At 39.2% G+C, this 21141-nt stretch overlaps 1 protein-coding gene across 8 annotated transcripts in view; it reads left to right on the top strand.

Moving 5' to 3' along the window:
• Positions 1-21141, top strand: part of CEP162 (centrosomal protein 162) — a 110831-nt gene that overhangs the window by 74470 nt on the left and 15220 nt on the right. For 3 of the 8 annotated variants that reach the window (XR_014805263.1, XR_014805262.1, XM_084959356.1), the window contains exons 23-27: positions 1432-1882; positions 1967-2084; positions 5581-5722; positions 8165-8263; positions 16778-16912. Coding sequence is in view for 6 of the 8 variants with exons in the window: in XM_084959356.1 (XP_084815482.1) it covers positions 1432-1882; positions 1967-2084; positions 5581-5722; positions 8165-8263; positions 16778-16912 (945 nt within the window). In the remaining 2 variants the exon portion in view is untranslated. Of the gene's footprint in view, positions 1-1431; positions 2085-5580; positions 5723-8164; positions 8264-16445; positions 16551-16777; positions 16913-21141 lie in introns of all 8 variants that reach the window. The other 5 variants (XM_013992659.3, XM_021089595.2, XM_005659266.4 and 2 more) reach the window with 3 other exon arrangements.

Below are 21141 nucleotides of genomic sequence, written 5' to 3'. Positions count from 1 at the left end.
CTTACAGCCACAAAAATGTGTATGCTTTGTGCCTCTGACCAGTATGCTCTGTCCATCTCTTCCACAGTGAAGGCGTTCCTGTCTTTCAGTTCTCAACTCAAGCATTACTTCCCCAGAGAAACCTGCCCTGGCCTCCCTGGTAGACAGGAACCTGTGCAGGCACCCTAGCCTGTGCACCTCTCCTTCCTCCACGTTTACAGCCATTTTGATGGATCATTGATGACCTCTCTCTCCATCTAGCTTCTGGACTTAATGATGGCTGGGACTGTTCTGTTTGTACTCACTGTTTCCCTGTTTATTCCATCATTCAGCAAGGTGCCTGGCACAGAGTAAATGCTCGATAAATATTTTAATCTAATTAATAGGCTATGGAGAGGACTGAGGCAGAGTATGTGTAAAGCCCTGGTCCCGTGCCTGGAGTGTAGCAAACAATAAATAATTATCGTAATTACAATTATTATTAACATTCCACTGACCAAATAAAAGAATGAATTCCAACCCCTCCCCATTTTAACTTTCAGTCTACCTCCCTTTTTCCTTTTTCTAATCCATACTCCATCCCATTGCTGCCTCTGCTCACTTCCTGCCACTTCCTCCTTTCATTTCTGATGGCCAGTACACACCAAGCACCCATCTGCCTTTGCATGTTCTCTTCCTACTTTTAAAATGTCCTTGCTTCCATTTACCCCCAAACTTACACTCAACCATGAAAACTGACCTTGAATGTGCTCTCTCTATGTAGTCTTCCCTCAGGCCTCCAGACACAATCGGTTCTTAGGCCCATTACTGTGGTTATCATAGGACATTGAAACTTTATGTCACTCTCATCCCTAGGCTATGAACTTTTTGAAGTCAAGAACTGAGTTTATCTCTAGGATCTGGCACAGAACCTGGCATGCAGTTGTAGTTCAGTAAATATTCATTGACTGAACAAGTCATCATGCTCCCTCCACTGAGTAGACTTTAGGTTTTTTGTTAATAAAGCTCTAGTGTGCAAATTCTAAGCTGACTTACTCCCATGCGTTTTCTAAATCGATGTAAGAAAGTTGAAAATGTGCTGTTTCTCACAGGTATTAGTAACCCCAACTGCTTTCTATGTTTATCCTTAGGGAGTGTAGTTTGCAGAGAGGTAGGTACACAATAATAGGTTTGCTTGTGAGGTTTAAAATAAGTTTTGGTGTATAAAAATGTGTAATGTCACGAAGCAATGTAAAATTATGAAATTAAGTAACATATTGAGACTACGTAATGGTATGACCTTCAGAGATTAGACTTTAGCGCATTTGCCTGATTCAAGGCACATGGAGTTGGAGGCATCAGAATATGTGAGGGATGCCTGAGTGAGGAGGAGGCAGGACTTGGGGGAATGCAGGGCTCTGGTAACTAATGGAATGAGCTGTGGTTTGGCGTTAAATGAATTCTTTTCCACAGATCCAGTATGAACAGAGACTTGAGGAGCAGGAGCAGCTGCTTGCCTGCAGATTAAAGGAGGCAGCCCAGAACCAACACGACAGCCCCTCCAGGGTGAAAGCACTAGAAAAGGAACTGGAGGAGGTTAAGGAAAGTCACCAAAGCACCGTGAGAAACCTTGAAGCCGAAATAGATGTTCTTAAACACCAGAACGCGGAGTTGGAACTCAAGAAAAATGATAAAGATGATAAAGACTTCCAGTCTATAGAATTCCAGGTGGAACAGGCTCATTCAAAAGCTAAACTGGTCAGGCTCAATGAGGAGCTGGCTGCAAAGGGGAGAGAGATACAGGACCTTTCCAAAACTGTGGAGAGGCTTCAGAAGGAGAGGAGAAAGATGCTCTCACATCAGCACTGCAAGGCTGGAGAGGAAATCACCACCAAAAGGCTGAAGAGAGATGGTCTGCACCCAGGTAAAGGAGACGCGAACTCCGTCCCTGGATCCCTGGAGGGCAGGCTTTACCAACCACGTGCTTTTACTGATGCCCATGTTTCAGAGGTTTTACAAGAAAACTGCAGATTGAAAAATGAACTGGAGAGATTAACTGTGGAGAGGAATGAGCTGAAGATGAAATCTGAAGTAGCAGTGAACCAATTTGAAAATTCCATGAAAAGGTAAAAATGTGTATTTGTCAGTATGCAGGGACATAAAAAGATAAAGAAATTAAATATTATAAGATGTATATTTCCCCGGGATAATTAGTTTGACCGTTTATTAAATTCGTAACCAAATTTTAAGAAACTGTATTATATACTAAGCATAGATCAGTTTCAGAGTTGGATCCTCTACCTGTTGGGAGCCCAGATTCTAATGAACTTGAGTCTCCAGTGTGGCCCAGTCCTTGAGCTGACCAGGCTTGTCTTTCTGCATGTATCCAAATGGCATAAAGAAGCTGACCCATGGGGCCTTCCTGCAAGTGCATATCATCATTTATGATTGCCTTGAGCAGATGGCTGGCAGAAAACAGCTCTTATTAAAACTAGTTGACATTCTAAGAGGAAAAGGTCCTCTTTTCCAAAATAACTTTGTATTGATCTTGTAATCACCTCTATTCATGCCTTTAGAACTGCTGTACTCATTTACCCTTTCCTTCTCAGAATCTCCAGGCACCCTCTCCAGTCTCTTTCCTGAGCCTTCTTACATCTACCATTGGCTTTTTGATTTGGTCAAACCAAGTCCTAGTCTTTCTGCCTTCCAGTACCAGTTTTCCACAAGTAGCCTCTCCTTTTATTTCCCTGGACTTCATCCAAGCATGTCTGTCATCCTCACTCTTTTGAACCTGGTCTCCTGACAATGGCCTTTCACAATCAGTGGAGTTTTCTCCAACCTCATTTTCCATGACATTGTCCACTACACTGCCTTTCCTGAAGGGGTGTCCTCCCTTATCCTCCATGACTTAGTAGCTCTGGCTAAAGCTCCTTTTCTGCTCCTTTTAACTGGCTCCTCACTCCTTTTTTCATTCTTCCTCCTCAAAAAAACTTGGCTTTCTTCCAAAATTCACTTTTTGGCTTTCTGTCCATCTGTTCTTTCTCCTTTGCTAAACTCATCCATTCCTATGGCTTCTATAAACCATGACTCCTAGATTTATTATTCAAGGCTTATTCTCTTCCCTGAGCTCAGATGTTCAATCTGAAAATTTATTGGATTGTGCCTCTTAGAATCAGTAGCATCTCTAATTTTCTTTTTTACTGTAGACTAGCTCCATCTCCCACCTTCCCTATCTCTGTACATGAAGGCCAGCTTTATGGCCTTCATTCCTTGGGTTCACTGCCTATGGGATGCTTCCTTATAAATATTTATTTTGCTTTTTTCCTTCTTGTAGTGTGGCCTCCCTGGTTTACTAGGCAAGTTTTCCCACCCTGATCTCTGATTTCGGTTTCTCCCTCAGTCATCTTACTTAAAAAACCATTAATATTCTGCAAGTCCTCCTGAATCTGAGCCTTTCTACCCTCCGGTGACTCCCAGCTTCCCAAAGTATTGAGACTGAATTTCTCTACCTGACGTCTCAGGTCCCAGAGTCATTCAAATACTACTGTCAGAGCAGTATTATTTGGAATTCCCTGGCAGCACAGCGGGTTAAGGATCCAGCATTGTTACTGCTGTGGGTCTCTCTGGTCAGTTCTGTGGCCCAGGAACTTCCAAATGCTGCAGACTCAACCACAAAAAAAAAAAAAAAAAAAAGAGAGGGAGGGTGGTATTACTCACCTTATCCTCACTGCCTTTTACTCAGTCATGTTTGATTTTCTAGGAAAAATAGCTAGAGCTTCCTAGAAATGTCCTGCTCCCACCTCCAACTCCGGTGTCACTTATGTACCAAGAAAGTACTAATCATACACCACCTTATAGCTCCTTGAAAACTGATGTAAGATTATACTTCTTTTGCAACCTATAAGCAATAATAGATTTGATTATTAGGTTTAAAATAAGGTTTAGGGTATGCAAAAGCATGTAGTTTAATGTTAGTGAAGCAACCTATTAATTAAAAGTTATATAACATATTAAAACTATATAATGTTATCCCCTTCAGAGACAAGGATTTCAGTACATTTGACTGACTTAAGGAACCCAGAGTTGGAAGCATCAGAATATGTAATGAGTGCCTGAATGCAGGAAGAGGTAGGACCTGGAGAGTTCAGGGCTTCTACCAGAGAATGGACATAGGGAGCACCTAACAAATGCTTCGTGGGTGATGGGCAGCCACATCTCATTGAGTCATCACGGCAACCATATCTTTTCCATATCAGGTCTTGTTCCCTTAGTCATGAGTATGATAGTAGTCATGAAACTATTTGGAAAGAATCACATTCTTTCTTAGAAATAATTTAATGTTCAGGTTTTTCCTGTAAGTTTTCATCTATATAATGTATAATTTTTTTTTTTTTTTGGTCTTTTTTTGTTGTTGTTCTTGTTGTTGTTGCTATTTCTTGGGCCGCTCCCGCGGCATATGGAGGTTCCCAGGCTAGGGGTTGAATCGGAGCTGTAGCCACCGGCCTACGCCAGAGCCACAGCAACGCGGGATCCGAGCGGCGTCTGCAACCTACACCACAGCTCACGGCAACGCCGGATCGTTAACCCACTGAGCAAGGCCAGGGACCGAACCCGCAACCTCATGGTTCCTAGTCGGATTCGTTAACCACTGAGCCACAACGGGAACTCCAATAATGTATAATTTGTTAGCTCTGGGCCTGAGAAGTGAAAGTAACCTTTCCTAGGCCCAGATTTAGGCTGCTTTTTACTACAGTTATATCATAGGTACTTTTCCTAGGACCCTGATTCCACTGTTTCCATGAAGAAGTATTCTTAGAGTCAAATAAGCAGCTGATGTGTTTGTAGTTTGGGAATTGCCATATTAAGAAGTATCAATAGTGATTTGCTAACTATCTGCTTTCAGTAAAATTGTGTTATATTTTAATAATTTTTCCAATAAGAGAGGAAATGTTTCTCTATTAGAAATGTATCAGCTTTTTAGTCATAACTACACCATTTACTGAACTGCTGCTGAATGCATACATTTTGTCACAGAGATAGAGGAGTAGCCTCTCACACTTAGTGGTCCAGATTAATTCGGTTCAGACTACCCTTTGTCCTGAGAATGCCCGTAAGGATTATTTCATTCTTACAGCACGCAGCTAGCCCTGGAGTCCTGTGCATGGCCCAAACACTGGCGAGTGTTTCTTAGAGATGAAGCATTGGAGATTCTAAAGAATTTGGGCAATAAATCTGTTTATCTTAAAAGATAAGATGGAAAAGTCTTTGCTTTAAATCCAAAAAGAATATTTAGAACCTTTGCTTCTCTGAGAAAGTGCCCCAGAATGGGGTCTTGGGGAGGGCATGGTCCAGCTCTGCAGGGGTCAAACCCCCAGCTCTGCAACTCACTGATCTGGGACCCTAGATAGATCTCTCTTTCTTAAACTGATGTTTGCCTTTGTAATATTGAGTAACTAAGAGTGATCTTGTGGAGTGGTTATAAGAACTTATAGGCAATAATGTATAAAGTGCAATAGATATTAGTGCCCTCTCTCCCTTTCCTTTCTAAATTCCCAGGCTTGTGCTTGAGTTAGAGGTGAAAGAGCTGCTTTTATGTGTGGTTTTTTTTCTTTTGCTCTAAAGGTTCAAGGAAGATACTGCAGCACATATCGCATCTCTCAAAGCATCTCATCAGAGGGAAGTAGAGAAACTCCTTTGCCAAAATGCAGTAGAAAATGCTTCTTCCAAAGTAGCCGAACTAAATCGTAAAGTAGCAACTCAAGAGGTAGGTAACTTGAGTAAACTTTGGCTGCAATGTGATTTTTTTTTTTTTTCAGAACCTTTGCCAAAATATTTGGAAATATTTTAATTTGACTTCTTAGAGTTGGTGGTAGAAATGAGAAATTATTGCTGCTTTGTTTTTTTTTTTTAATAGAAGATGACCCCATTGTCATATATGGGTTTAACAATTCTACTTTACAGTTATACCTCTAAACAAGTGTGTGTGCAGTTTTGTCCTTATATTTCTCAAATAACTCTTCCCCTAAGTAGGTTGTAATAGGTGGTTGAGGGGTACCTCTAGTGTGATTGGGACCTTAGCCCTTGAACCTGAATGTTTAAGCATCTCCCTCCACCCCAAGTCCTGCCTGACAAGTAATTATTCTAGTCACTCTTTCCCCATCCCCTGTTATTCATGAAACAAGTAATGATTCTTAGTCTATAGACAATCAGATACTGAGGATGAGTAATGAACAGAGACATGTACACAACTCTAGCCAGTATGAAGCATAGTCTTCTGAGGATCACAACTGGTGTGGTGACAGCTCAACTACGTTTCCTCAAGTGTGTCTTCCTCCTTGGATAGTATATGTGTTACTTGGTGTATTGATGAATATCTCCTGTGTGGCCCATCTGTGGTATTTGCAAGTTTAAAAAAAAAAAAAAAGCATTAAAATAGAACTTGCAACTTCCTTTCAAATGGTGTATCCAAGAAAAAAGAAAAGAAAGCAAATATAATAAAATGTTAGCAATTGGTAATTCAGTTTAAAGACTGTATATGAATGTTCTTATGCTCTTCATCTTTTTTGTGGGTTTTAATTTTAAAAAACAAACTGAGGGGGAGTTCCCGTCGTGGCGCAGTGGTTAACGAATCCGACTAGGAACCATGAGGTTGTGGGTTCGGTCCCTGCCCTTGCTCAGTGGGTTGACGATCCGGCGTTGCTGTGAGCTGTGGTGTAGGTTGCAGACGCAGCTCGGATCCCGCGTTGCTGTGGCTCTGGCGTAGGCCGGTGGCTACAGCTCCGATTCAACCCCTAGCCTGGGAACCTCCATATGCCGCAGGAGTGGCCCAAGAAATAGCAACAACAACAACAACAACAACAACAACAACAAAAGACAAAAGACAAAAAACAACAAAAAAAAAACAAACTGAGGAACAGACACTTCAAGAAATAATTATCTTGGGAGTTCCCACTGAGGCTTAGTGAGTTAAGAGCCCAACATAGTCTCCGTGAGGATGTGGGCTCAATCCTTGGCCTTGCTCAGTGGGTTGAGGATCCCACATTGCTGTGGCTGTGGCTTAGGCCGGCAGCTGTAGATCTGATTCAGCCCCTAGTCCGGGAACTACCCTATGCCATAGTTGTGGCCGTAAAAAGAAGAAAAAGAAGAAATAATTATCTTATTAACACCTCTCCCATCTGTAATTATTAAATAGCATCTTAAACAAAAAACATCAATTTGAGTATGGACAGGATGTGAGGTATGGTGAAGTCATTGTCAGTTTTCTCAGGTGTAAAAATGTTATTGTGGTTTTGTGAGAAAAACGCTCCTATTACAAGGAGATGCATGTTGAAGTATTTGATGTATCAAAGGGTAAGGTGTAATGAGGTCTTTAACTTCAGATAGCTCAGAAACAAAGAACTTTGACTGTTTCAATACCAGAGTAAGAAGGATTTAAAGTGTTTTCAGAAGTAACCATTATACAGTCTTACAGATTGCTTCTCTAGTTTTTTTCCCCTCAAAGGAATGGGTGTGTAAACATTCTATCAAGTGATCAAATCAAAAGGAGAGGTCTACGAGGGATGGGGAACGGTAGTGTCATTATGCCGTAGGGCCGTAAATGGTATTTTCCTAGAGATTGTAAGTTGGCAAGTAAATGAAGTCAGCATGGTCTGATTGTAAAAACAGTGAGATAAATCATTAGGTAGAAGAGAGATGAATTTTTTTCTAAGATTTTGCAGTTTCTTGATGGAAGTATTTATATTTACTTCCAATTTCTTTGTCTAAAAATATGAGATTTCACAGATTTTAGACTTTATCTTTGTTTAGTCAATAGCTCTTTAATAAAAACTCTCAATTACAAAATAGGAATATCGGTCACTTTCTTCAAAATGTTTTAGACTTTTAAGTGGTATTTTTCAGGCCTTGACAAGAAAGAGATATAAAGAAGCCAAGTAGTTACATAGTTATTCATTTATAATATGTGTGGTATTAGGTATTAAATGTTGAAAGAAACAAAATAATGGATTTACTTAATGTTGAATTTATTCAGTGAACTTTATTTCTGTGGCAATTGATTTTTATGTTAGAGTTGGGCAATTTTAAAATATTAGCATCCTTTTTATTTTTTTAATACAAATAAAAGTCATTAGTTCACTTTCTTAACTTTTTCAAATAACTTTCAAGGAAAAGCTTTATTAATTTCTGTACTTCTAACATAACCTCCTAGGTACTTCTAAAACATTTCGAAAATCAAGTTAACGAACTGCAGGGTAAACAAGAGTCTCTTGTAGTTTCTCAAGTTCGAGAAGAAATCCTGCAGAGAGAGGTAAGTAACCAAAATACTGGGCTAATAGAAGCTTTTCTCAGCCATTTCAATCATATACATATTTCTGTAAAAATTCTTTAACTTAAATGCATAGAAATAACCCAGAAATATCTATCACATCAGGGGAATATTTGTGGAAGCCTGCTTTCTCCAGATAAGCTCAAATATTTATTAAGTTATTTGTATGTTTGTCTTTGTTTCCTGGGCAGTGGGGAAATGGGATGGGGTTGGTATGGTTGTTTTGTTTGATTTGATTTTTTTCAGGAGGTAAAACTCGGTGGTTAAGGGCATTTCTGTATTAAGAACTAAGACTATTTAATTTGGTTAACGGATAGGTAAAAAACAGTGGTGCTGGCTAACCAAGAAGAATGTCATTACAGGAAGTAAATTTTTCTGGAAACTCGCCATTTTTATTAACTCTGAGATCCTTTTTTGATTCCAAAATACATGAAAAACCAGATAAGATGTACGTTCTATTCTTTGAAGCATATACATCGTTTTTTATTATTCAAGGATTTATCATGATACAAACAAAACATAAAACTAAATTGCATTACAAAAAGATTAACATAAAAGTACTCCACAATTATGTAACTGTCCATTTTAAAAATCTTGTTCTAGTTAAAAGACTATCATTCATGGGAGTTCCTGTTGTGGCGCGGTGGAAACAAATCCGACTAGGAACCATGAGGTTATGGATTTGATCCCTGGCCTCGCTCAGTGGGTTAAGGATCTGGCGTTGCCATGAACTGTGGTGTAGGTCGCAGACGAGCCTCAGATCTGCTGTGGCTGTGGTGTAGGCCAGCAGCTACAACTCAGATTAGACCCCTAGTCTGGGAACCTCCATATGCCATGGGTACGGCCCTTAAAAAAAAGACAAAAAGACTATCATTCAGCATTATGCATTCTTTTCGGTGTTTAGTGGAACATAAACTCTGTTGTATAAGCACTAAATTTACAGAATCTGAAGAAAGTATGCGTTTCTGTTTGCAAGGTAAAGAGCAGTGTCAGTTTGGGTCAAATTACAGTATTACTTTGAGAGTAGCTAAGTATTTTGAAAATAGGAAACTGTGACACATGATTTTCAAGCCGATTTACTGGAAAACTAAACAAAGCATTCCATCTCTTGAATAACGCTAATCTGTCTTTTGATATGGATCATATTTATAATAGCTGCTTTAAGGGCTAATGGAGTCCTACCCCCATTACCCTCTGAAGGCCCTCTCTGATGCCCTGTGTGTTATGAGACATTCCCTCTCAGGCAGGTGGTAATGTAAACCATTTCCAGCCTGTATGAGCTCCAGGAATCATTCAGAATATTTCCATTGGCTTCAGAACTGCCTCCGGACAACAAACTAGGTAATCATGGAGCTCATCTTTTGTTTGTTTCCTTTCTGTCATGTCAGCGCTATTAGCCACTATTTGAAAATAGTTGTTTCCTGTACTATCTGCTATTTCTGGTTGTTGAGGAAATCCCTGTCTTTCCACCATGGCTGCAAGTGAAAGTACACTGTACATTTTTAAACAGTGGTGAATTCTCTTTTGTTTGTTGACTACTTATTTTTAAAGTAATTTTATAGAGCCGTATGGAAACTGAGTGATTTCAAATTTTTCACCATAGTTCAAGTCAGTTATTAGAGCTTTTTAGTTCTTTGGTGATGTCGTACTTACCTGATTTGGGGTGGGGAGGAATCCTTGGTTCCTGCATTGATATCTGTGCATTTGAGTAAGTGGTATCCTTTTGCAGACTTTGCAGGTTTGCTTTGGCAAAGACAGTTAGCTCTTTACCAGTCATCTCAGTTTGGGTTTCTGGATATCTCTGTTGGTCAGGTCCTGGGGCAGGTAGGGCTTGCTTTCAGGATCTGCTTTTGGTTACGGCCACTGCCAAAGCTCTGAAGTTGGGGAAAGAGGGCTGCTGCTGGCTGATTACATACAGTTGGACAGGATTTCTGGTGTGGTTCCTTGCCGAAGTGAGGCTGTTTTGTAGCCAGTATCCAGAGTACCAAGCATGGCCTCTGATCACTGTGTGACTCTTAGTGTTTACTTGTACCTACATTTTATAATAGAAGTGTCAAATAGTAATAATAATACTTACTGTTTATTAGGTGTTTACTATATACTAGGCACTGTGTTAAGTGTTCTGGGTGGTTCTCACAATAGCCCAAAAGAACAGGTACTATTATTTCCATTTTACACATGAAGAAATTGATGCTAAGAAAAATGAAATAACTTATTTAAGATTACCAAGTGATATGTAGAAGTGCCAGCATTAGGACCCAGGGCCTCTGGTCTTAGGTCCCAGGCTCTTAATTACTTTTTTTTTTAAAACCAATTTCCTATCATTGGACATTCAGGTTGTTGCCAGTTTTTTCTATAGTATTCAAATAGCAGGAAACTTTTTTTTAAATAAAATGTGACTGGGGGTGCTACTTTATTGAATTATAGTTGATTTACAATGTTGTGATAATTTCTGCTGTAAAACAAAGCTAGCTATTCAGTTATACATATACACATGTGTTCCTTTAAAAATTCTTTTCCCACATAGGTTATCACTGAATATTGCGTAGAGATCCCTGTGCTATACATCAGGTCCCTGTTGGCCAGTCATTCTGTATACCACAGTGTACATCTACCAATCCTACAATCCTACCCCCAGTCCAAACCCCCCCCCACACACCTATCCCCTTTGGTAACCATAAGCTTGTTTTCAAAGTCTATGAGTCTGTTTTTATTCTGCAAATAAGTTTGTTTGTATCCTCTTTATAGATTCCACATATAAGTGATATCCCATGATGTTGTGCTTCACTAACTTCACTTCTCCAGGTCCATCCAGGTTGCTGCAGATGGCATTATTTCATTCTTTTTATGGTTGAGTAATATTCCATTGTATAATGTGCCATATCTTCTTTATCCATTCTTCTGTTGATGGACATTTAGGTTGCTTCCATGTCTTGGCTATCGTAAAATGCTGCAGTGAACATTGGGTGCATGTATCTTTTTGAATTATGGTTATCTCCAGACAGATGGGGTTGCTGGATCATAAGATAGTTCTAAATTTAGTTTTCTGAGGAACCTCCCTGCTGTTTTCCATAGTGGTTGTATCAATTTACATTCCCACCAACAATGTAAAAGGGTTCCCTTTTCTTCACACCCTCTTCAACATTTATTATATGTAGTCTTTTTGATGATGGCCATTCTGGCTGGCATAAGGTGGTACCTCATAGTTTTGATTTGCATTTCTCCAATCATTCTGTGAGTGGGGTGTTAACGTCCCCCTCTGTTGTGTTATTGTAGATTTTTCCTTTTATGACTGTTAGCATTTGCATTATATATTGAAGTGCTCCTATTTGGAGTGGTGCATATATCTTTAAATTGTTACAGCTTCTTAGATTGATCCTTTGATCATTATGCAATGTCCTTCTTTGTTACTTATAACCATTTTTAAAGTGTTTTGTCTGGAGTTCCCGTCGTGGCGCAGTGGTTAATGAATCCGACTAGGAACCATGAGGTTGCGGGTTCGGTCCCTGCCCTTGCTCAGTGGGTTGACGATCCGGAGTTGCCGTGAGCTGTAGTGTAGGTTGCAGATGCGGCACGGATCCCAGGTTGCTGTGGCTCTGGTGTAGGCCGGTGGCTACAGCTCCGATTCGACCCCTAGCCTGGGAACCTCCATATGCCGCGGGAGCGGCCCAAGAAATAGCAAAAAGACAAAAAAATTTAAAAAAATTTAAAAAATAAAGTGTTTTGTCTGATATGAAGTATTGCTACTCCAGCTTTTTTTGTTTTTGTTTTTGATTCCCATTTCCATAGAACATTTTCTTCCATCCTCTCACTTTCAGTTTGTATGTTTCCCTAGAACTGAATTGGGTTTCTTGTAGACCGCATATATATTATTGGTCTTGTTTTTGTATCCATTCAGCCAGTTACATGATATATAGGTCTTATTTTTGTATCCATTCAACCAGCATTTGGTTGCAGCATTTAGTCCATTAACATTTAAGGTATTTATTGATATATATGTTATTATTGCCATTTTGTTAATTGTTTTGGGTTGGTGTTTGTTCGTTTTTGCATTTTTAGGGCCACACCCATGGCATATGGAAGCTCCCAGGTTAGGGGTCAAATGGGAGCTACAGCTGCCAGCCTATGCCACAGCAACACAGGATCTGAGCTGCGTCTGAGACCTACACCACAGCTCATGGCCATGCTGGATCCTTAACCCTCCAAACAAGGCCAGGGATCAAACCTGCATCCTCATGGATATTAGTCAGGTTCGTTACCACTGAGCCACAATGGGAACTCCATTTCTTGGTGTTTTTATTCCCTTATTTTGTTCTTTTCTCTTGCGGTTTGATGACTGTCTTTACTGTTGTGTTTGGATTGCTTTTTCTTATTTGTGTGTATATCTATTGTAGATTTTTGGTTTGCGGTTACCATGAGGTTTTTGATAAAGGAGTGTGTGTGTGTGTGTATAAGATTGTTTTAGGTTGCTGGTCTCTTAATTGCAAATGCATTTCTAGTATGCTGTATTTGTAGCCTCCTCTTCTCACAATTGCTGGTTTTGATATCGTATTTGTGCATGATTTCCTACCTTTACTATGTGTTTACCTTTACCAGTGAGCCTTCTTATTTGTAATTTTCTTGTTGTGACCCTTTGGGGTTTTTTTGTTTTGTTTTGTTTTTCCCCATTTAGAGAAGTTCCTTTAGTATTTATTTATTGTAAAGCTGGTTTGGTTGTCCTGAATTCTCTTAGCTTTTGCTTGAATGTAAAGCTTCTGATTTCTCCAAATCTGAATGAGAGCCTTGATGGATAGATTACTCTTGATTGTAGGTTTTTTGCTTTCATTACTTTAAGTACAGCATGCCACTCCCTTCTGGCCTGCAGAGTTTCTGCTGAAGAACAGCTGATATAACTTTATTGGGGCTTCTCTTGTATGTTATTTGCTGCTTTTCCCTAGCTACTTTCAATATTTTCTCTTTGTCTTATTTTTGCTGAGTTTGATTAACATGTGTCTCAGTGTGTTCCTCCTTGAGTTTATTCTATATGGTATTCATTGTGCTTCTCAGATTTGAATGAATGATTCCTTTTCCATGTTAGGGAAGTTTTTGGCTGTTATCACTTGGAATATTTTCTCCTGCTCTTTCTCTTCTCATTCTGGCACCCCTCTAATGTGAGTGTTGGTGTGTTTAATGTTGTCCTAGAGTTCTTAGATTGTCCTCATTTTTTTCATTCTTTTTTTTTTTCCCATACCACATCAGTGATTTCCACCTTGTTTATTTTGTTGTTCTGCCTCCTGTATTCTTCTGTTGGTTCCTTCTAGTGAATTTTTCATTTCAGTTATTATGTTGTTCATCTCTGCTTGTTTATTGTTTAACTTCTATTTCTTTGTTAAGCGTTTCTTCTAATTTATTGATCTTTGCCTCTAGTTTTTTTTTCCCCAAATCTTGGATCATCCTTACTATCATTACTCTAAAGTCTTTTTCATGTAGGTTGCTTATATCCACATCAGTTAGCCATTCTTTTGGGTTTTTGTCTGTTCCTTCATCTGGCTCAAGTTTCTCTATTGTTTTACTTTGTCTAGCTTTCTGTGTGGTCTCCTTTTTGCAGGCTACAGGATTGCAACCTCTCTTGCTTCTTATGGCTGCCCCCTTGTGGGTGAAGTTGATACAGGGGCTTGTGGCCAACTTCCTGATGGGAGGTACTGGTGCCTACCCCCTGGTAGGAAGACCTGTGTCTTGTCCCTCTCTTGCTTTTTCTCTGGATGTGATTAGCGTCATCTGTGTGACTGGGAGTACTGTAGGCAGCTTGTTTGCTGATAGGTGGGGCTACATTACCACCCTGTTTGTTGTCTAACCTGGAGCTTCTCAGCCCTGATGGTTGGGGCCATGTTTTTCAAAAATGATGTCCTCCAGGGAGCTCATGCTGATAATTATTCCCTAGGATCTCTGCTTCCAATGTCCTTCCCCCACAATGAACCACAACCAACCCTTGCTTTCCTAGGAGTCCTTCCAAGACTCACAGGTAGATTGTGAGTCCCTGTTTTCCCTGGGACCCAGTGCTCATGAAACCCTGTGTGTGCCCTTCAAGAGCAGTGTCTGTTTCCCTGAGTCCATGGTAGACCTCCTGTACTCAAGTCCTGCTGGCCTTTAACACCAAATACTCCAGGGGCCCCTCCTCCAATTGCCAGACCCCCCCCAAACTGGGGAACCTGACATGGGGTTTGGAAACTCTCGCTCCTGTGAGAGAGCCTCTGTGATGTAGTTATTTTCTAGTCTATAGGTTGCCCACCTGGCTGGTATAGGATTGCTTATATCACAGAAGCACAGCTCCTACCATCACAATGTGGCTTCTTTGTCTTTAGGTGTAGGATATCTTTTTTTGGTAGCTTCCATTCTATCTTGTTGATGGTTCATTGTTCAGCAGTTAGTTGTAATTTTAGTGTTTTCATGAGAAGTGGTGAGCTCAAGTCCTTCTAATCTGCCATCTTGTCTCTGAATCATCAGGAAACATTTTGATCATACATCTTTGCTTATGTATCCAGTTGCTTCCAGTGGATAAATTCACTGAAATATAAAGATTTTTTTCCAAAGTAAAGACAATTATCTCTCTCAAAGGTGCTTTTAAATAGAGTATAAATGAAGGGAGGTTATCACTCTATACTTTGTCTAGAACCAAATAACTGAATTTATGTAACTTATAAATGGATGTTTCATCTTTGAAAGATGACTCAATTTATTCACAGATAATCATTAAATGCCTCTCTGCTAGACATGGCTCTAGGTGCTAAGAATACTGAAGAGAACAAAGACAAAAGCCTGCTGTCATGGAGCTTACATTTTATTTGGGAAATCAGACTATAAACAAATGTAAATTTTGACGAATAAGATTAACTGAGACAACATCTATAAAGTACTTAGCATAGCACCTAGCACATGATAGAGGAAGAATAGCAGTAAGTTACAGCATTAAGATTTAATTCAAACACGGCTGGCTCAGGTTAAGAGTCCTTCAAACCCACCTCTGCTTCAGGTTGCATGTCCCTCTTTTATCACCTCACTGCTTCTTGGGCATCTCTCCATCATAGCACATGCTGTTAGAATTCTCATTCACTCAGCTGCTTCTTCCCTGAGACCAGAACTTCCCAGCTGGTATACCCAGAATGGTTTACTTGTGGTCACAAGATGGTGATGGCTACAAAAGTTGTCTCATGACAAACTCTTGTCATTTTTCAATCATTGAAAAGTTGAAATGCTCTTACCACTGCATGTGTGATGATGCCTCCAACAACTTTCTTAGTTCAAGAATTATTCGTTTTGGGGGGGAGGTGGTTTTGTTTTGTTTTAACAATCATTGTTTTGACATATAAGATTTTTATGTTCAGCACCCATCACAAAGCATGGTATATAAGGCATCTCCTTGACCTTTCAGCAAATCATCCTAATTAAGGTCTGCTTATGTCTTTCATCACTGGTGATATCAAAGATGTCCCATATTTAAAATACATAAATTTGCCTCTGATTTAATTTGCTTATATTTTCACATTTTTAAACTAACCTCAAAGTATATGAGTTCTTTTTTTTTTTTTTTAGCATTATCAATGTTATTAGGTACTGAGTGTTTCCATGTAAATCGTGATTGAATTTGCTAATTTTATCCTAAGGCACAGCCAGCACAGAAAGAGTTCAGTATGTCCTTACTGTTTTATATGCATCCATTTACATATGCAATGGATTATTACAGGTTTTAAAGTAATAAGAATCAGGAAAGAATTACAAATAGAATTATAGGGAATTGAAGAGTTCCCGATGTGGCTCCTTGAGCTAAGAACCCAACTAGTATCCATGAGGATGCAGGTTCAGTCCCTTGCCTCACTCGGTGGGTTTAAGGATCCAGCATTGCTGCAAGCTGTGGTGTAGGTCGCAGATGCAGTTTGGATCCTGCATTGCTATCGCTGTGGCATAGGCCAGCATTTGCTGCTCCAGTTCAACCCCTAGCCCAGGAGCTTCCATATGCCACAGGTGTGACCCTAAAAAGGAGAGAAAAAAAGAAAAGAATTATAGGAACTTGGCAAAAAAGAATTCATATTTGAACTCTTTGTGTCGGATGCTCTAGTGTGTTGGGTGCTTTGACTGTATTGTTTAATCCTAAAAGTAATTACCTATTAACAAAACACTTTGTACCAAGGCTGAATCCATCCAAGAAGGTGCCCAACTTCATTTTGAGCACTGCAACCAGCCTGGGATATGTGGAAGGGAGAAAGTAATCCATTCATCTGGAACCTTTTGGAATGTGAGTCATTTCGGAGCAAGGATGAACCTTTACTTTCTGGATCTAGGGAATGACAGCTGTTATTTTAACAACTCCAGATACCTTTGCTGTTGACAAGAAGCCTCTTATCTAGAGAAATTTTATACGAAGAATATGTAGTGAATGTTCTTACTTTTTTATGCTACCTATTAAAATGAATTATTTTCTTATTATCATAATTTTCCATTTATTTCACATCTCAATGTTAGATTACAAAACTCTTGGAGGAATTGAGAGAAGCCAAAGAAAACCATACACCAGAAATGAAACATTTTATGGTCTTAGAAAAGAAAATTAAACAGATGGAAATGAGACATGAACAAAGAGAGCAGGAGCTTCAACAGGTAAAGTAGTAAATAAATCACACTTATATATTTGTACAGTTCTTTGCATTTAAGTACCTCCAGTTTGCTGTAATTTTGTCATCCCTAGCAAATTACTTCTTAAGTGTTTCCAGTGTATATTGATTTTATTAATAATACATATATAGCTTTTCATTGTAAAGGTGTGGCTTTTAATGGAAATTAAGACTAATTCTCAAATACCTAAAGATCGGTTTGCCTTTTACCTAGAGAAATGGAGAAATAATTTTGTATTATGCTCTTAATTACTGATGGATACGTAAAAGACATTTTACTCTGGGAACAAGGCTCTTGGGAATGATGTTTCATATTTAAGTCATTTCAATAAATATTTGTAAGAAACAAGCTTATATTAAAATGTTTAAAATATATGCCTAGCACTAGTAACATTAGGATTATACATGTAACTACAAACAGATAAGTTAATAGAAATTAAAAGTGGCAGAAAGACTTGCTTGATATGTTTCTAGGCACTAGCTTTGGTCCTGATATTGAACAGTATATTAGTCTGCTTGGGCTGTCACAACAAAATATCATAAATTGTGTGGCTTAAAAAACAAATTAATTTTCTCAGATCTGGAGGCCAAAAGTTTATGATCAAGTTTCCAGCTGATTCAGCTTCTGATGAGAGCTCTTTTCTGGCTTGCAAATGACCTTTCCTCCATGTGGGCTTTGTGGGGTGGTGAAGGGGGAGTAGAAAAAGAGCTCTCTGATGCCTCTTCTTATAAGGATACAAATCCAGTCTGACCAGGGCACTACCTTTATGACTTCTCTTAACGTCAGTTAGTTCCTTAATCCAAATATAGCCATACTGTGTACTAGGACCTTAACATGCAAATGAGAGGTGGGGAACACACAGTGTAAATTTGTATACTATTTAAAAAACAATAGCTACCACATACTTGAAAGCTTTATGGTTACCTGAGTTCCACAGAGAAACCCGAGCTCTATTTAATCACATCAGGATTCTAGCTCTTTTTCATTATAGAAACTACAAAATGTGAAATGGAGAACTAAGAGATTAATGCAGTTGATTTCTCATTCTTACTCTTAGACTTTTATTTGCAGACTTCTCTTAAAAACTTACATTGTAATCTAAGAAACCATCAGCCAAAGTAGAAATAATGTGTCCCCATTTTAGCAGAGCCTGCCCATGTTGTATAATGCCTGTTCTAAAGAAATAGATGGAAGTTTTTGATGAATATGTTTAACATTAGCTTCCTTACTTGTTATAGGCACATATTATAGCCTTATGACAAATATTTTATAGTCTTGTTATAAACAAATGTGATTATATATTATTTCAACATGGTTTATAAAATGTGTTATATTTGCTTTAAAAAATGGCTTTTAGGACATCCTTGATTTGTAGAGAAGGTGATAGATTTCAGTTTCATATACAGCATGGTAAAATGCTAAATTAGGATGGCAAAATAAATGATTTCTGACTTCCGTCCCCCTCCAAAGAAGACCAGCTAGCAACTATCCATACACAGAACACAACTGTGAAAAATCCCAGAATACAGATGTGAGGTTGAAGCACCCACTTAGACCACAGAGACAAGGAAGGACCTTGGAAGGAACAAACTCTGACAGTATTTCCCCTCCCTAGACCGGCACAGCACTGCACAGGGAGAGGCTCTCTGGAGCCTTCCTGGGAGGAAGAGAGAAACCAGTATCAACATCCACCTCACCAACCCTTGTGGGTAGGTAGTTCCTAGGAGACCCACTCAGGTCTTGCCTCATAGGTAATTCAGGGATAATCTGTAGGAGATCAGATGGTGACAGAAAAGGGGGACAGGACAGGATTTACAGCAATCAGCTCTTGGCTCTTGGTAGACCAAGATCCTCCTCAAAGTCATGCCCAGGTATTAATACCAACCAGTGGCTGTGCCCATCTGCAGAACCAAGATGCTGACCCAGTATGACCAAGGAACTTGGTGCACAGCTCTCTGATTCAGGACTCTAAACAACAACCCTTATTACCCTTGGAGCCAGTTCTGCCAGGGAAGCTCATTTGTATCCCCGCCTACTGAGTACATCTTCCAGCTCTTCCAACCAGGAAACCTAACTAGATACCCAGAAGCCATGTAGCCCATCTTAAAGCCTCATTTACAGTGGCACTCGAGCCCAGACAGCAGCACTGCCTATTTGCAGAGCTAAGCCACTGGCTCAGGAGCCCTGTCTGACCTGGGAAGTAGTCACAATTTTGCCTGATTCAGGTCCTCCAAAAAAGAGTCATTCCCATCTTGGACCCATTCTGCTACCCTGCTAATTCATAGCACTATCTACTGCTAAGTATAGTACCTAGTTGAACCTTACTATAAAGCCTGACCAGAAATCTGGGCAACTGCAGAGCTTACCTTATAGCCACACATGGACAGGAAACCAAGCCACGAGTCCTATCCACTTGTTCCAGCCAGTGACCTCAAAGCTCAGGCAGTGTCCTCACCCACACAGTGACCCTAATAGCAAACTCTACCTGCCTAAGGACAATGCCACCTGACCTGTCCAAAATCCCAGCCGAGCTAATGGACAATGGACTGCCTCTGCCAAGGCAAACCTGTAAAGTCTAGAAAAGGTGTCCACTTTCTCTAATGCTATCAACACAACAGTGATCACAAAAAATCAGTTTAACATCACACAACCAAAGGAAACCAGTTAAGCTCCAGTAACTGCTCGTAACAAAATAGAGATCTGTGGACTGTCCTGAGAATTCATAGAAGTTAAGTGAACTGTAGAAATACACAGAAAGAACACCAAACAAAATTAGAAAGACAAACATGAGCAAAACAAGTTAAAGAAATATAAATCATCAAAAGAAAAAAGAATCCTAAAGAATATGGCAGACTGATGAATTCATTAGATTGCTTCAACAGCATACTCGACCATACAGAAGAAATCAGTGAGTTAGAAGATAGGTCATTTGAAATTATCCAATCAGAGAAACCAAAAGAAGAATGAAAAATCACTTTTGTGGGATTTATGGGACACCATCAGAAGAAATAATATCATCCTTATGGAAATCCCAGAAGGAGAAATCAAGGAAAAAGGGGCAGAAAGTATATATAAAGCAGTAATGGCTAAAACTCCTAGGGAAAGATACAGACATTCATATTCATGAAACCCAAAGGACTCTAAATAGATTGAACCCCCAAAAAAGGCTATACCGAAACATTATAATTAAATTGTAAAAAGTCAAAGACAAGTTACAGTTCAAGAAGGCAATATAAGAAGATCCTGAACTTACCTCCTGCTATGGACACACTAAATCTACAGCATATGGAACGGTTTCCTCAGAACAGAAACTAGCTGAACAAGAAACAAAACCCACATCGATGTAAGTAGGAAAGGATGAGACACAGTCTAACCATAAACCTCACCCTCAATCAATAGCAAACTAAAAACCCCAACCTTCTCCTTGAAGGAAAAAAAGGATTTGAGCTCCCAAGACCTTCAACATTGAAAGCCAGTGGTTCTTGTGTCCACAAAGCTATAGCAAATTGAGAAGTAGCTTTTAAAGGGCTTTCACACACATACTCACTCACCTCAGGGCCCAGTGCAGGAGCAGCTGGCTGAAAAGCACACAGACTGTCTATGAAAGAGGCTTATTTGCCTATCTTGAAACATGTAGAGGTCTGCTGAAATATTCTTTGGGAATGGAGGCCCAAGAAGCCATGTTTGCACTCTCCTTTCTTACCTCACAATAGCTTGCCAGAATCTCCCAAAAAAAGATCTTTTGGCACCCTATTTTTATACCTGCCTTCAGGGGACACCTCTAGGTTGCCTGGCTCTCATGGCCAGTGAGGCTTATGCTTCTGGTCCCAAGGGATTTTATATATATATAAAAATATACATGTATATATATATACACACATATACATATATATATATACACACATATACATATATATATATACACACACATATACATATATATATATACACACACACATATATTTTATATATATATTTTATATATATATTTTTATATATTTTTTATATATTTTTATATATATACACATATATATGTATATATATATACATATATATATATATATATATATATACATATATATATATATATATGCCTGCAGTATTTTCAAAACTGCTGCCCAAGAGTCTGGCTTCCAATCAACCTGAATATAGGTGCTGACCTAGGTCTTCCCCTTTGGTATGTTGAAAAGTCTTGACGCACCAACAACTACTGA

The sequence above is a fragment of the Sus scrofa genome, chromosome 1 (genome assembly GCF_054392235.1).
Source record: "Sus scrofa isolate SSC_HxYL_T2T_F1_AM1 chromosome 1, Sscrofa_HxYL_maternal_Yorkshire_Landrace_v2.0, whole genome shotgun sequence".
Classification (NCBI taxonomy): Eukaryota; Metazoa; Chordata; class Mammalia; order Artiodactyla; family Suidae; genus Sus; species Sus scrofa.
The sequence above is the reverse complement of the archived record's forward strand: the minus strand, read 5'-3'. Positions and strand labels throughout refer to the sequence as shown.